This window comes from Protopterus annectens, chromosome 1.part1 (assembly GCF_019279795.1).
Source record: "Protopterus annectens isolate FY-2018-M chromosome 1.part1, PAN1.0, whole genome shotgun sequence".
Lineage (NCBI taxonomy): Eukaryota > Metazoa > Chordata > Ceratodontiformes > Protopteridae > Protopterus > Protopterus annectens.
The window spans coordinates 1,173,396,220-1,173,412,615 of record NC_056726.1 but is presented as its reverse complement, the minus strand read 5'-3'; the positions used below and the strand labels follow the sequence as shown (position 1 = coordinate 1,173,412,615).

Genomic DNA, 16,396 nt, shown 5'->3' with positions numbered 1-16,396 from the left:
ATTTGCTAGTAATTACAGGTGTGGGGGTAGCCACATTCTTTGATTTCCTGTCCTTGCCTATTTAAGTGGTACAGTGTGAAATATTTTCTGCTTAAAACCTCAGCTTTGGCCGGCTAAGAACTTGCTGTATTCAACTGGGCGTATAAGAGAATTTAAGTACCTTTATCTGCACTTTTTTTTCAAAAAATACAGTATTTAAATTGATTTTAACTGTGTTGCAGGAATATTAACTGAACTGGAAGTTAGTCAGTGTTTGCTGAATTTTGTTATTTGCTAGTAATTACAGGTGTGGGGGTAGCCACATTCTTTGATTTCCTGTCCTTGCCTATTTAAGTGGTACAGTGTGAAATATTTTCTGCTTAAAACCTCAGCTTTGGCCGGCTAAGAACTTGCTGTATTCAACTGGACGTATAAGAGAATTTAAGAACCTTTATCTGCACTTTTTTCAAAAAATACAGTATTTAAATTGATTTTAACTGTGTTGCAGGAATATTAACTGAACTGGAAGTTTGTCAGTGTTTGCTGAATTTTGTTATTTGCTAGTAATTACAAGTGTGGGTTAGCACATTCTTTGATTTACTGTCCTTGCCTATTTAAGTGGTACAATGTGAAACATTTTCTGCTTTTAAACCTCAGCTTTGGCCGGCTAAGAACTTGCTGTATTCAACTGGATGTATAAAAGATTTTAAGTACCTTTATCTGCACTTTTTTTCAAAAAAATACAGTATTTAAATTGATTTTAACTGTGTTGCAGGAATATTAACTGAACTGGAAGTTAGTCAGTGTTTGCTGAATTTTGTTATTTGCTAGTAATTACAGGTGTGGGGTAGCCACATTCTTTGGTTTCCTGTCCTTGCCTATTTAAGTGGTACAGTGTGAAATATTTTCTGCTTAAAAACCTCAGCTTTGTCCGGCTAAGAACTTGCTGTGTTCAACTGGACGTATAAGAGAATTTAAGTACCTTTATCTGCACTTTTTTTCAAAAAAATACGGTATTTAAATTGGTTTTAACTGTGTTGCAGGAATATTAACTGAACTGGAAGTTAGTCAGTGTTTGTTGAATTTTGTTATTTGCTAGTAATTACAGGTGTGGGGGTAGCCACATTCTTTGATTTCCTGTCCTTACCTATTTAAGTGGTGCAGTGTGAAATATTTTCTGCTTTAAAACCTCAGCTTTGGCCGGCTAAGAACTTGCTGTATTCAACTGGACGTATAAGAGAATTTAAGTACCTTTATCTGCACTTTTTTTTTCAAAAAAATACTGTATTTAAATTGATTTTAACTGTGTTACAGGAATATTAACTGAACTGGAAGTTAATCAGTGTTTGCTGAATTTTGTTATTTGCTAGTAATTACAGGTGTGGGGGTAGCCACATTCTTTGATTTCCTGTCCTTGCCTATTTAAGTGGTAAAGTGTGAAATATTTTCTGCTTAAAAACCTCAGCTTTGGCCGGCTAAGAACTTGCTGTATTCAACTGGATGTATAAGAGAATTTAAGTACCTTTATCTGCACTTTTTTCAAAAAATATAGTATTTAAATTGATTTTAACTGTGTTGCAGGAATATTAACTGAACTGGAAGTTAGTCTGTGTTTGCTGAATTTTGTTATTTGCTAGTAATTACAGGTGTGGGGTAGCCACATTCTTTGATTTCCTGTCCTTGCCTATTTAAGTGGTACAGTGTGAAATATTTTCTGCTTAAAAACCTCAGCTTTGGCCGGCTAAGATCTTGCTGTGTTCAACTGGACGTATAAGAGAATTTAAGTACCTTTATCTGCATTTTTTTTCAAAAAAATACAGTATTTAAATTGATTTTAACTGTGTTGCAGGAATAATAACTGAACTGGAAGTTAGTCAGTGTTTGGTGAATTTTGTTATTTGCTAGTAATTACATGTGTTGGGGTAGCCACATTCTTTGATTTCCTGTCCTTGCCTATTTAAGTGGTACAGTGTGAAATATTTTCTGCTTAAAAACCTCAGCTTTGGCCGGCTAAGAACTTGCTGTATTCAACTGGACGTATAAGAGAATTTAAGAACCTTTATCTGCACTTATTTTTCGAAAAAATACAGTATTTAAATTGATTTTAACTGTGTTGCAGGAATATTAACTGAACTGGAAGTTAGTCAGTGTTTGTTGAATTTTGTTATTTGCTAGTAATTACAGGTGTGGGGGTAGCCACATTCTTTGATTTCCTGTCCTTGCCTATTTAAGTGGTGCAGTGTGAAATATTTTTTGCTTAGAAACCTCAGCTTTGGCCGGCTAAGAACTTGCTGTATTCAACTGGACGTATAAGAGAATTTAAGTACCTTTATCTGCACTTTTTTTTTTTTAAAATACTGTATTTAAATTGATTTTAACTGTGTTACAGGAATATTAACTGAACTGGAAGTTAATCAGTGTTTGCTGAATTTTGTTATTTGCTAGTAATTAAAGGTGTGGGGGTAGCCACATTCTTTGATTTCCTGTCCTTGCCTATTTAAGTGGTACAGTGTGAAATATTTTCTGCTTAAAAACCTCAGCTTTGGCCGGCTAAGAACTTGCTGTATTCAACTGGACGTATAAGAGAATTTAAGTACCTTTATCTGTACTTATTTTTTCAAACAAATACAGTATTTAAATTAATTTTAACTGTGTTGCAGGAATATTAACTGAACTGGAAGTTAGTCAGTGTTTGCTGAATTTTGTTATTTGCTAGTAATTACAGGTGTGGGGATAGCCACATTCTTTGATTTCCTGTCCTTGCCTATTTAAGTGATACAGTGTGAAATATTTTCTGCTTAAAAACCTCAGCTTTGGCCAGCTAAGAACTTGCTGTATTCAACTGGACGTATAAGGGAATTTAAGTACCTTTATCTGCACGTTTTTTTTCAAAAAAATACAGTATTTAAATTGATTTTAACTGTGTTGCAGGAATATTAACTGAACTGGAAGTTTTGACTCTGCTCTTCAGTTAGTCCCACCCACCTTCCCTGTTTTTGTTTTGGTGTTAATCTTAGTGGCCTTGAAACTGCCTGCCCCTCTTGTAAATTTGTGTTTGGATACTCCTTCTGGGCCCATCTCATTTGCTCTCTCAACTGAGTGCAGTGAGATCATATTCTGATTTCAGGCACTCCTACTGTGTACAAAGAGAGCATCTGGGAAACAGAAAAAAAATAAGCTTGTTTCCTGCCTTTCCTGTTAAGTGGTATAGACTGTTTGTAGACTTCTGAGCCCCCAAGCCCTTCTGTGTTGGAGGGAAGCCTTCTAGCTTAGTTTTTTTTCTTATAACTAGCCAGTTTTCTAGTTTCAGCACTCAAATCTGTTTCTTTGATCTCAGCACTTGTTCAGAAAAAAAAAAATTCATCTGCTTTTACTGTACTTGTGTTTCTTCCTACTTTATTTTACTTTTGCATCATCTTAAAAGTACTCAATTGTATTTATTACTGCTTGGTGTAACTCATTTTAACCCTTTTGGTTTAAACACTTGGGCTTCGGACCAGATGTTTTGCACTGAGAGGGTTTGTGGTCTGCACTGTAGTGGCAGAACAGGTAGCTTACATCCTTCTAGGTTGGGAACTGCTGCTCAGTGTCTGTTATTCTAAAAGTGTATTAATTCTGGTTTAAGCACTTGGGCTTTCAGGCCAGTTATTTTACATTAAGAGGGTTCGTGGTCTGCACTCTTGTGGGAGGAGAGGCTGGACTCTGCCCTTCTGAGCTGGGAATTTCTGGTTAAAGGCTTATAGTGCATGCATATCTGAACTGCTTCTTACTGAAGTTGGTGTGCCTTGTTTGCTGTGGCATAGACTGGATTCGGGCCTGCTGGATCTAGCTTTGTTTGTGTAACTTGAGCACTAATTCAGGCATTCTCTAAAGTATTCAATTGTATTTATTACTGCTTGGTAGTAACTTGATTAAAGTGTAGCTATCATTCTAAGTCTTTTAGATTAAGCACTTGGGCTTCAGACCTGTTGTTTTACATTAGGAAGGTTTGTGGCATGCACTGTGGTGGCAGGACAGGTAGCTTTCATCCTTCTAAGTTGGGAACTGCTGATTGAGAGCCCAGTGTCTGTTATTCTTAAAGTGTATTAGTTCTGGTTTAAGCACTTGGGCTTCAGGCCAGTTATTTTACATTAAGAAGGTTCGTGGTCTGCACTCTTGTGGGAGAAGAGGCTGGACTCTGCCCTTCTGAGCTGGGAATTTCTGGTTAATGGTTTATAGTGCCTGAATATTTGAACTGTATCTTACTGAAATTGATACACCTTGTTTGCTGTAGCATAGACAAGATCCAGGCCTGCTGAATCTAGCTTTGTTTATATGCTTGTTGTTTGTTTGCTTGTTATTTCCCTGGAACGCTAATTCCACCTAATATGCGGCTTCTCAGAGCTTCTGTGGATCACTAGTGATATCTGCATTGCTTACTGTACTTATTTCCTTGTTTCACCTGAAAGAAAGTTACTGTTTGTCATTTTTGCATTTAAGTTACCTGTAACACATTGCACTTAATTTACCTGGCACTTGCTCACTAAAGCAATTATATAAGTCAGCACTAAAAATTAAAACCACTGCACCCTCACTCCCCACTGGCCCTTGTTTTCAATTATTAAGGAATTCCCAATATTATTCTAGCATGTCCAAAGGTCAGTTGTCAATCTCCTCTCCAGTCCAGCTGGTGAATCTGGGAATCTTGAGGCAATGTTACAACTGCCTCATGTACACAGACAACCCTCTCCTCTTCCCAACAAATTCCAGCACATGTGAGAGATGCAACCATATAGCCAAACTGGAGGCTAAGCTCTCTCGATTCAGGACTGGCATAACCAGTCAGGATGAGAAGGAAACCACACTCACTACAATTTCAGTCTCATAGACCTACCACGACAGCAAACCAAACACATAATCACACAAAAACATACTCGGAGGCTCTAAATAAAGATTTGCCTAAGCAGCAGAGGCCTCCAAAGCAGACACCCAAGCAACCGCTACCCGAAACAAAACACGTGCAACACATATCTCACAAAGCCAGTGTGCCGAACAGTCACAGCCCTTAAGACTAAACAACACACCTGATACACTTGTAATAGGTGACTCTATCGTTAGGCACACTGACGTCCCGCTCACCAGGCTAAACAAGGAGAGGATCAATAAACCAGGTCCCCCTGCGCGAGAGCAATTGCAAGGCTCACAAAACGAAATGCATACAAAAAACAAAGAGCCAACAAAAGTGACTGAAATAAATGTATTCACAAATACATACAGCAAAAAAAAAACCCCAGTTTCGGCTGGAACAACAACACAGCCTTCCTCAGTGTATAGATTCAAGTCAAAAATACATGCTGTTTAAATACTATAAAGATATTACCCATTGGTTGAGTACTCATAAATATTCATGTAGTCCAGGGTGAAATAAACCCCCAAGCTTAATGATCCACTTTTTCTCTTTACTATTTAATATATTGTGCCATCCAGTTTTGTTCATACGGTTTCCATATATTACATCAATAACAATAAACCTGAATTCAGCAGTCAGATGCACCAGCTGATGTTTATATAAAGCATTTGTCAATTTTTTATGTTTAATATTACTCATGTGTTCAGAAATGCGTGATCTAATGGGACGGGATGTCTGCCCTACATAGAATGCTCCACAGTTGCATGTAGCCAGGTAAACAACCCAATCATTACTACAGTTAGCAAAAAAGCTTATGTCAAATACCTGGGAGCAGTTTTTACTGGAAAAAACTTTGGACGTGCTGATATGTTTACAATTGGAACAATGACCACATGGGAAACATCCAAGTATAGTCTTCCCTGATATGGTAGTCTTTTTGGATACAGAATATTTATTCTCACTATATTTATAGTGATTGAAATAAGATTTAAGATTTTTGCCATTTCTATATGAGAATGTACATCTATCTGGAATAACATTAGCAACTGTTTGATCAGATAGTAAAATATTCCAATGTCTACGGACACTGTCTGAAAGACAGTTAGTGTTCCGAGCATAAGTGGTAGTAAACCTTAATGTTTGTGATGCTGTGCCTATACGATCCCTGTATTGAAGTAGATTGGATCTTTCCATGTTATTCACCTGATGTTTGGCAGCTGTTATATTGCCAACTTTGTAGCCCCTTTGTTTAAACCTGTTTGCTAGATCACATTGGTTGAGATAAAATGTGGACTGTTTTGAACAAATACGCTTGGCTCTTATAAACTGAGATTTGGGAATGTTCCTAGTTATGTGTGGAGGATGGTAGCTGTAAGCATGAAGAAGGGAGTTATATTGTGGGAACTTCCTATACATTTCTGTTTCCAAGGTGCCATCAGGCAACTTATGTACAAGGACATCCAAAAATGTTATATTATCAATATCATGATGTTCCGTGAAGACTAGTCCCCATTCATTGCTGTTCAGATATATTTATATATCTATATATGCTGACCTCTTCATGGCTTATGTCGAAACACAGATTATCTATGATTCCACCAGAAATATATACTTATCTGATATGGATATTTGGAGACGTTACTTAGATGATGTGTGGCTGGTCTGGAGAGGTACTGAATCTGGGCTTACAGAATTTCTTTCTTATCTGAACAGCAATGAATGGGGACTAGTCTTCACAGAACATCATGATATTGATAATATAACATTTTTGGATGTCCTTGTACATAGGTTGCCTGATGGCACCTTGGAAACAGAAATGTATAGGAAGTTCCCACAATATAACTCCCTTCTTCATGCTTCCAGCTACCATCCTCCACACATAACTAGGAACATTCCCAAATCTCAGTTTATAAGAGCCAAGCGTATTTGTTCAAAACAGTCCACATTTTATCTCAACCACTGTGATCTAACAAACAGGTTTAAACAAAGGGGCTACAAAGTTGGCAATATAACAGCTGCCAAACATCAGGTGAATAACATGGAAAGATCTGATCTACTTCAACACAGGGATCGTATAGGCACAGCATCACAAACATTAAGGTTTACTACCACTTATGCTCGGAACACTAACTGTCTTTCAGACAGTGTCCGTAGACATTGGAATATTTTACTATCTGATCAAACAGTTGCTAATGTTATTCCAGATAGATGTACATTCTCATATAGAAATGGCAAAAATCTTAAATCTTATTTCAATCACTATAAATATAGTGAGAATAAATATTCTGTATCCAAACAGACTACCATATCAGGGAAGACTATACTTGGATGTTTCCCATGTGGTCATTGTTCCAATTGTAAACATATCAGCACGTCCAAAGTTTTTTCCAGTAAAAACTGCTCCCAGGTATTTGACATAAGCTTTTTTGCTAACTGTAGTAATGATTGGGTTGTTTACCTGGCTACATGCAACTGTGGAGCATTCTATGTAGGGCAGACATCCCGTCCCATTAGATCACGCATTTCTGAACACATGAGTAATATTAAACATAAAAAATTGACAAATGCTTTATATAAACATCAGCTGGTGCATCTGACTGCTGAATTCAGGTTTATTGTTATTGATGTAATATATGGAAACCGTATGAACAAAACTGGATGGCACAATATATTAAATAGTAAAGAGAAAAAGTGGATCATTAAGCTTGGGGGTTTATTTCCCCCTGGACTAAATGAATATTTATGAGTACTCAACCAATGGGTAATATCTTTATAGTATTTAAACAGCATGTATTTTTGACTTGAATCTATACACTGAGGAAGGCTGTGTTGTTGTTCCAGCCGAAACCGGTTTGTTTTTTTGCTGTATGTATTTGTGAATACATTTATTTCAGTCACTTTTGCTGGCTCTTTGTTTTTTGTAAACAAGGAGAGGGTCACGGTGAGCAGCCTGTCGGGCGCTAGGATCCGCCACATAACACAAGCACTCAGGTCACTCCAAGGCAAGTACAAATATGACTCAGTCATTGCCCATGCTGGTGTGAATGACCTGAGACGTACCTCACTGGACTACATGAAAAGAAACATAAAGGAGCTCTCTGAGCATGTAGCTCAGGCTGGTATGACCCTGACCTTGAGTAGTATCTTACCCTCACCAGGAATGATGCCACAATATGAAAACAAGATGATCAATTTCAACAATTGGCTTAAGTACTTGTGTCATTCAAAGGGGATCCAATGCCTGTCAGCTTGGGATGATATGCTCGACAAGCCACGATGCTTCGCTAGGGACGGCTTGCACCTGTCACCCTGGGCTTTCGGATATTGGCAAAGGCTCTTGCTACACCCATAGTGCCTTTTTTATGCAAGGCTCAAAAGACAAACCCACCTCCATAGGTATCACAAGGGATAAGAAACTAAGAGTAATGCTACTCAACGCCAGAAGTCTAAACCTTAAGTTGCACGCACTCAAAACTCTCCTTAGCATGGAGAACATCAATATCTGTGCAGTAACAGAAACCTGGTTCAGGGCTCCCAAGAGCACCCCAGCACTACCAGGTTATACCTCATACCATGCTTTTCGGCCCCAAAACTTGGACCGAACCACAAAAGGAGGGGGAGTATCGATATTCTTCAAAGATACCCACACCTCCAGGTTGGTGGCAAAGCATGAAGCATCAGAGACTATCCATGTGCAGCTAACAGTGGGTAAAACTGCCTTCCAGTTTATAGCCTGCTACAGACCACTCTCCCAAACCCAGGAACCCCACTCGGCCTTCCTGAGAACACTGGAAAATATGAAGGTCTCTCCAACACCATTATATTGGGCGACTTCAACTACCCAAACATAGACTGGGAGCATTACTCTAGCTCCAACACCCTAGCCCAAAGTTTCCTAGAATTTATAAGCTCAAATGCTATGGAACAACTTGTTACCACTCCCACAAGAGGGGAAAACATACTGGACCTGATCATCACCAACGTGGGGACTCTCTGCTCCAGACCAGAAGTGTATCCCTCACTGGTAAGATCAGACCATAAACTAATCTTACTGGATATTCACATCCCGACCCCACCCCCTGCCCAGAAAACCTTCTCTAAAGCAAATTTCACACTCCTCAAAACCGAGGTGGAATCCTTCAAAGACCCCGGGCCTGTGGAAAATACGGCCCAGACCGCAGAATCCTTAATAAACGCATTCTGTGTACACCTTCAGGAATGCATGGATCGTGCGATCCCAAATAAAACCAAGACCCAATCCTCCAAAGGTAGACATCCTGTCTGGTGGACCCCAGCCATAAACAAACTATACAATAGAAGGAGGAAGCTACTAAATGATAGAGCAAAATCCCAAAAAGGGAAGGCATCACTGATCAGTATTAGCAAAAAACTACGGGCACTCATAAAATTGTCTAAGGCCAGCTTTGAGAGAAAAATTGCACAGGACACTAAGGATAATCACAAGGCTTTCTTTAGTTATGTTAGGAACCTGGGTGGTAATTCCCAGATATGCTCAGAATTAGTTCAAAATGACAAAAAATACACTGAACCGACAGACATTGCCAACATCCTAGCTGACAGGTTCAGTGCAAACTCCCCCCCCCTCCCCACCAAAAGGGCAAATATCTATCCCAGCAGAGTGCTTCCCCCCTGACATCTCAGATGCTCAGGTAAGAGCCGCCCTCTCCAAAGCAAAAAACACAGCATCAATGGGACCAGACGGTGTCCCGGGCTGCGTCCTACATGATCTCCAAGAAGAGCTAAACCCAAACATAAAACTACTGTTCAATCTCAGCCTTACTACAGGATATGCGCCCAAAGACTGGTGTACAGCAACAGTGGTCCCTCTCCATAAAGGTGGTGCCTCAATGGATCCTGGAAACTATCGCCCCATAAGCCTTACTAGCTTGGTCTGCAAAGCTATGGAAAGGATCATCATGGACCTCATAAATAAAGATATTGGGGACCTACAGACACTGGATCCTACCCAGTTCGTCTTTGTTAAGGGCAGATCCTGCCTCTTAAACCTGGTTGATTTCTTTGAAACAGTCACCAAGGCCATTGACAAAGGGAAGGTGGTCCACACAGCCTACCTGGACCTCGCAAAAGCCTTCGATACAATACCCCACTCGGGCATTATAGATAAGCTCACCAGCTTAAATATAAACCCCTATGTCACTAGATGGATTGCAAACTGGCTCAAGGACAGAACCCACATGGTTAGAATTGCTGGAGCCATGTCAGACTCCAAACCAGTTACAAGTGGTGTCCCACAAGGCTCAGTCCTGGGACCTCTCTTGTTCTGTATATATTTATCGGAGGTACAGGCCAACACAGAAGGACTGTGGCTGACCAAGTTCGCAGATGACTGCAAACTGGGCGCCATAATCGACTCTCCAGCCGACACAAGCATCCTCCAAAAGGGCCTCATAGAAACAGACAACTGGTGCCAGAGCCATGGTCTCAAGCTAAATGCCAAAAAGTGTATAGTCATCCCCTTTGGCAAAAACAAAGTGCCCACAATTACCACATAGGTGGTAATCCATTAAGTACAGAAGAAGTAATTAGGGACCTGGGGACCCAAGTTGATAGCAATCTCTCATTTGACAACCACGTGGCCAAAGTGGTTAGAAAAACATTTTATATAACCCACCTAATCATGAAGGGATTCACATCTAGATCAGGGGAGGCCATCGTGCCTCTTTACTCATCCCTCATCAGGCCCATAATTGAGTACAATGCCCCTTTTGGGATGTACCTTTCCAGACACCTGCAGCAACTAGAAAGACACCAAAAGTACCTCACCAAGAGGATCAAATGGCTCAATCAGATGCCATATGCTGCCTGGTTAAAGAAGCTCCAGCGCTACTCAGTGGCATACCGCCTGTTCAGAGGCGATCTGTGCCTGACGTATAAAGCCATGTCCAACCCGGAATTAATGGACATGCTGCACCTCAGAAAATCCAAATCCCATCGAGCTACGCACTCGAGAGACTTGAACCTCAGCACTGAAATAAATAGGACATACTGGAGGGACAGATTCATAACCCAGAGGCTCCCTTCACTCTGGAATAAAATCCCAGTCCAGGTTAGGCAGAGTCCCTCAATGAGTCTCTTTAAGAGGAATCTTGATGAGTGGATGGAAGATCGTAGGTTTACCCCGGGTATCACTTCTGTGTCACTGTTAGACAGAGGCACAGTATACTAACCTCGAAAAATGGCATAGCAAAATAAATTTAAAATGGGTGGTGAAAGCCAAACACATTCTGGCTAGGCTTATAAATGCCCTAGGGCAGATAGCCTAGTATGAACCTATGAACCTAAAAACAGTGGCTCTTGAGTTGCCTTCCCATTATTCCAGTCTTATCTCATTTGCTCATGCTAGTCAGCACTACAAAACTATATTAGGAAGGACTGCACCGTGGAGTGATAAAACTTGTTACCCTCCCTTTCATATTAACCCCCCCTCTCCACTAGGTACACTCTACGGTGCCTATAACATTAACCCCTTTTTTACTTTATTTTTAAAACCTTTGACATCCTGGGATAAGATTGCTGATGCTGGGAAGCTTAAAAAAACAGTTCTCTGGATTAATTTTGTTTTGATTCTGCTGAAAGAGAGAATGTAGGAGCATACACTTCTTATTTACTGCACTCACTAAAGAGTCTGTTAGCTGCTTCTCTAGTGCTAGCTTGGAATTAGTGAGTGCTGTTTAAATCTTGGTGAGAGAAGAAGCATAGTGAAATTGATGCCTTGCATCGTTGATTGGGCAGTGTGTGTGACATTGCTCATTACTGGCAGGTCTGGTTACTCTTTTGTTTGGAGCTTCTTCAGTTTAAATTTTGGACCAGTGCTAGATTCACATGACTTGCATACATGTGTGCCACATAGTTAGTCCGTAGTATTATAATGTTAGGTGTGTAAATGTGAAAAAATTACAGGACTCCAGAGTTAGCCAGCAGGAAGCTTTTAACTCATTAATGCCTCAAGTACTACAGCTAATGAGTAGGGAAATGCCCCACTGGTACTTAACCTAGCTTTGCTGGAGTTCTTTTTTTTTCATTTTTTAGTACAGCAGCTGAACCGTGTTATAAATGCATTTATCCGAGAAGATAAAGCAACAGCTTTCATTAGCTTGTCATTTAAATATTTTAACGTTCAGCATGTAATTTCTACTGGAGACATTTAACTGTATTGATCACTGTTTATAATTAATTGCACGGTAACACTGGAGGTTCCTTACTTTAAAGATACCTGCATAGGTAAGGCTTTCGGTGTCATGCACGTACTGTACCTCATAGCAGCAGTAAGTAAAGAAAGAATGGAATTGCTGATAAATCTTGGAAAATATGGACGTTTTGAAGTTCTGAACAATGATTATTTATTTGTCTGAAGAAACCTTGCCATGGAATATGTCTCTAATTGCTTTTATTCTCCCATTAGACTGCTTATGAGCCTATAAACCCAGACCGAGATACATTACCAGAAAATACACTTTCCAGCTCAGAACGGCTGTCCCAGGAGAGCCTAGTTCTTCATAAATTATGTGGAGTCATAGAACAAGCGAATTTCAATGAACTGCCAGAAGATTTAATTGCTTACGCCCTGAGTAAACACCATTCCATAGATGGAACACAGGTATGTTATTTGTTAGTATAATATTTAACTTCTAAAGTGCTTCACTTCCACTAGTTCCATTGAGCTATTGATATACTGTACACATGCAGCAACCCCCCACACACGCACACACACACACACACATGCATGCACACGCGCGCAGACACACATACGCACACACACACACACACACACACACGCGCGCGCGCAAGCAATAAGTTACATTTTACTGTACAAACACTGGCTGGTCTTGGTTCTGTGCTGGAAAGCAGTTTTTTCTTCTCTTGTTCTTCACATTGATATTGATATTGATACACGATATGGATTGATATTTCATTTCAAGCTCTGTGTAGTGAGCCCCCAAATGACCATTCTTCTGCCTTTACTAGCAGTTTAGGTCTGATGTTCATTTAAATCTTTTCCCTCAAAGTAAGTGCGTTAATCGCATACCATACACTAAATCTTGTACAAACTTCTTAATAATATTAGTATTACAAGAAAGAAACAGCTTTGTTGATAACAAATGTGTCCTAAAGTTTGGTGTTTGCCTTCACAGATACCTTTGTTGATGCAGTGCAGTTAGGGGAAGGATGTTTGAGAACAAAAAGGTATGCTTTAATAGCAAAATATTTCTTATTCAAATTTCCGTATAGCTAGGGCCAGAGAAAAGAATAGCCACACACACATACACCCCCCACATACACACACAAAATGAAACAAAATAGGCCTTTTCATGCCTTTTGAATATGGTTCATATGCTGATTAACAAACAGCTTGCTCCTATCATCCTATTAAGAATTGTCTTATTTCTGTCTCCAAGATAAGGATGAAATTACTACTGATAAAATGTTATACTAGTTTTATGATCAGGTTAGCTCAGAATTATTTATCATAAGAAACTTCAGCATTGACTGGACCCTTAGAAATGAGAAATTCAGCCTCCCAGTAACCCAGTCACATGATTTATCTCAGTTTCTCTAGGCACTGTTGCACTCTTGATGGGCCCCTGTTAGCTGCCCTACAATATTCATCCGAGTGGTGTTGTGCTCAATGTAATAACTGATCAAAAGCCTATATTTGTTATTTGGAAATGAACTGCATTTAAAAGAATTCTGGGATATCATATTTAACAAAATATGAAATAGTTTGATGTAGTCACGTTCAAATTTACATCACATGCAATTGATTAATCTCCATTTAACTCGTTAACACATAGAGCACTGACCGTACTTTGCTCTGAACTATTCCTGCAGCACTGATTGCGTGGTCAGCCTTGTTCATTTCTAGCCTATGGCTCCCGAAGGACAGACCACACATAGCACTTTTTTCCAGTACAGTGTTATTCTGGTATTAAATTCGCAGCATTCAATGTCATGATTAAGCACATTAGTTGAAAGTAAATGACTTTAACTGAACAGAAAATTGAATAAGTTGCTTTTCTTACAGTGTTGAAAAGATTTTCTCACATTTATATTTTCTTTTGGTGAGTTTTAGGTGGATGTTCACTATTTTCAATGCTGCAGTTGCCTTTGTTTGGGTTGTATCCTGTGCAGGATACAAGAACTGACCAGCTTCACAAAGCTCTGGCTCCCTCCCACACCTTCACTTTGAGTGCTGATTGGACAGCCCATTTGTGGAGGGAAATCAGGATTCTTAGTGAAGATTACTCTTCAGAATTTCTTCAGGACTTTCTTGCCACTTTAAAGGATAACAACTGAGAGACTTCACAAGAAACAGCAGCTGGCTACAGGGTTCATTTCTGGCAATTAAATCCCCATAGGGAAACCTTTTTGCAAAGAAAATATTTCCTTTTAAAATATTTTGCAGGTATCTTCTATTTTTCTGAAGAATGTTGGCAGATGTATTAATACTAGACGTTTCAGTCATAAATGGCTATTTTAGAACAGGGCTTATTATGTTTTATTATTATTTATTTATTTGACATTTGTTGACCAGGTTAGTCTGACTGAGCCAAAGCCTTTTTTCACCAGAAGCCTGGGGAGAAAAGCTCCTCAGTTACACAATGCATGTAGAAAGAATACTCAGATACAGTAAATCATATGAGCACATGATTAACACACCCAGAGAGTAAATACATTCTAACTCAGTATTCTGCAAGGACAATTCAGAGAGTAAGTACTAAGTTACATCAGTAGATTATTAAGCTTGACATCAGATGGGACTAAGCCAGTGTACAACTTATGAGTAGGGATAGAAGAGAGGAAAGGGAGTTAGCTGAGAGGGAGGTGAAGAGCATGGGCTGGTCGGTTAAGGAGAATAGTTACAGCGACAGATCCATGTGCTGTTTAGATAGTTTTTAGTAGCAGTTTTGAAACTATGTGGGTGATTGATATTTCTAATATCCAAAGGAAGTTTATTCCAAGATTGGGCTGGGGAGTAGCTGTAAAGATTTTGTCCTATTCTAGTTTTAGGCTTGTATATTTGAGGACGGTTTTGTTCAGCGTTTCATAGGGACCTTGATGGGGAGTAGAGACAGACAACTGGCAGTGTTTGGACAGAAGGAGGGTAAATACAAAACAGAATGAATCATTTGAAGCTGAGAGAGAAGCAGATAGTGGGGAAATTATAGCCACTTTAACCTTTTAAGAGCAAGACATTGGTGCCAGTGGTGGGGATGATCATCAGCGAATCTAGCAACTTTATTGTAGCTGGATTCTAGTTTTCTTAAGAGAAGTAGTTTGAAGGTTAGTGAGGATTTGTGATCCATAGAACAGGCTGGAGAGAAGATAGGCATGGGATAGGGAGATTTTTGCTTTATTGGATAATATTTTTTTGTTCTTGTAAAGGAGTCCCAGTTTTTGGTGGGTTTTCTTTATGTTGTTGAGAAAGTGCCACTCAAATTTAAGATGGTTGTTGATGATGGCCCCTAGTAGTTTAGTGTGCAATTCCACAGTGATAAGAGTGTGATTAAGGGATGAGGTTGAGAAGGAAGACTGAAGGTGGTTCATAGTTTTGGGAATGAAAAGCAGGAGTTTAGCCTTTTTTGGATTTGGAAGTAGTTGGTTCTTGGTGAGCGAGTTTTCGATGGATAAGATAGATTTCTGTGTCTTTTTATTTAAGTCTGAGAGGGAATCAGCTGTGGTGATAACTGTGGAGTCATAAGCGTATTGCAAGAGTGATGACTGGGCAAGATGTGGATAATAGGTTGGTAATGATATTAAACAGTAATGGTCCAAGTATTGATCTTTGAGGTACACCCATTTTGACAGGTAGAGCAGGAGTAGTGGCAGAAAGCCATTTAACAGATTGAAACTGGTCATTGAGGTAATTAGCGAACCAGGAAATAGTGGAGGTGGATAGTTTTAGTTCAGAGAGTTTGTTCAGGAGGAGGGGTGGGGATATTGGGGCTGGTTGTGTGAGAAAAAATTGCTGCATTTGAGTCATTTTAACTGAAGTGTAAGGATTTAACACTTGGAAGTGTTTTCATGTACTGTGTGACTACTTGCTCCTTAATTTTACTGCTTGAGACATTTTGCTTAAAGGTGTTATCTTTAAGCAGTGTGAAGTATATTTCAGGGCTAGAAATGCATTTTAGGTTTGATAGGTTCATAGTTTAGTTCATAATTTTAGTACTAAGCTAACTGCCCTTGCAAGCCATTTTAAGCCTAGCCAGTAGTCACTTGTGAGACTCAAACCCTGCACCTTGTGTTTGTAAGGCAAACACCTTAGGCATTAAGCCACCCTCCCAACCCCTGTTGCTTGTATAGACTTTCTGACATCTTTACTTCAGTTCTTGCTTTCAATCTTTGCACTTTCTTTGAAAAGGGCTTAGAATTCTGGCAAGATTTTCGGGTACTGCTTGTGATTTTACTTTTGAAATTAGAGGGGTTGTGTATGGAAGTGTTAAGTGAGTATGTTGCTTGTAAGCACTTGTCTGACTACTTGCCTTC

General features: G+C 39.5%; 1 protein-coding gene across 1 annotated transcript in view; it reads left to right on the top strand.

Annotated features, from left to right (window-relative positions):
* Window positions 1–16,396, top strand: part of TMEM143 (transmembrane protein 143) — a 1,024,200-nt gene that overhangs the window by 495,103 nt on the left and 512,701 nt on the right. The window contains exon 5 of the mRNA XM_044080554.1: window positions 12,312–12,506. Coding sequence (XP_043936489.1) covers window positions 12,312–12,506 — 195 coding nt within the window. The remainder of the gene's footprint in view (window positions 1–12,311; window positions 12,507–16,396) is intronic.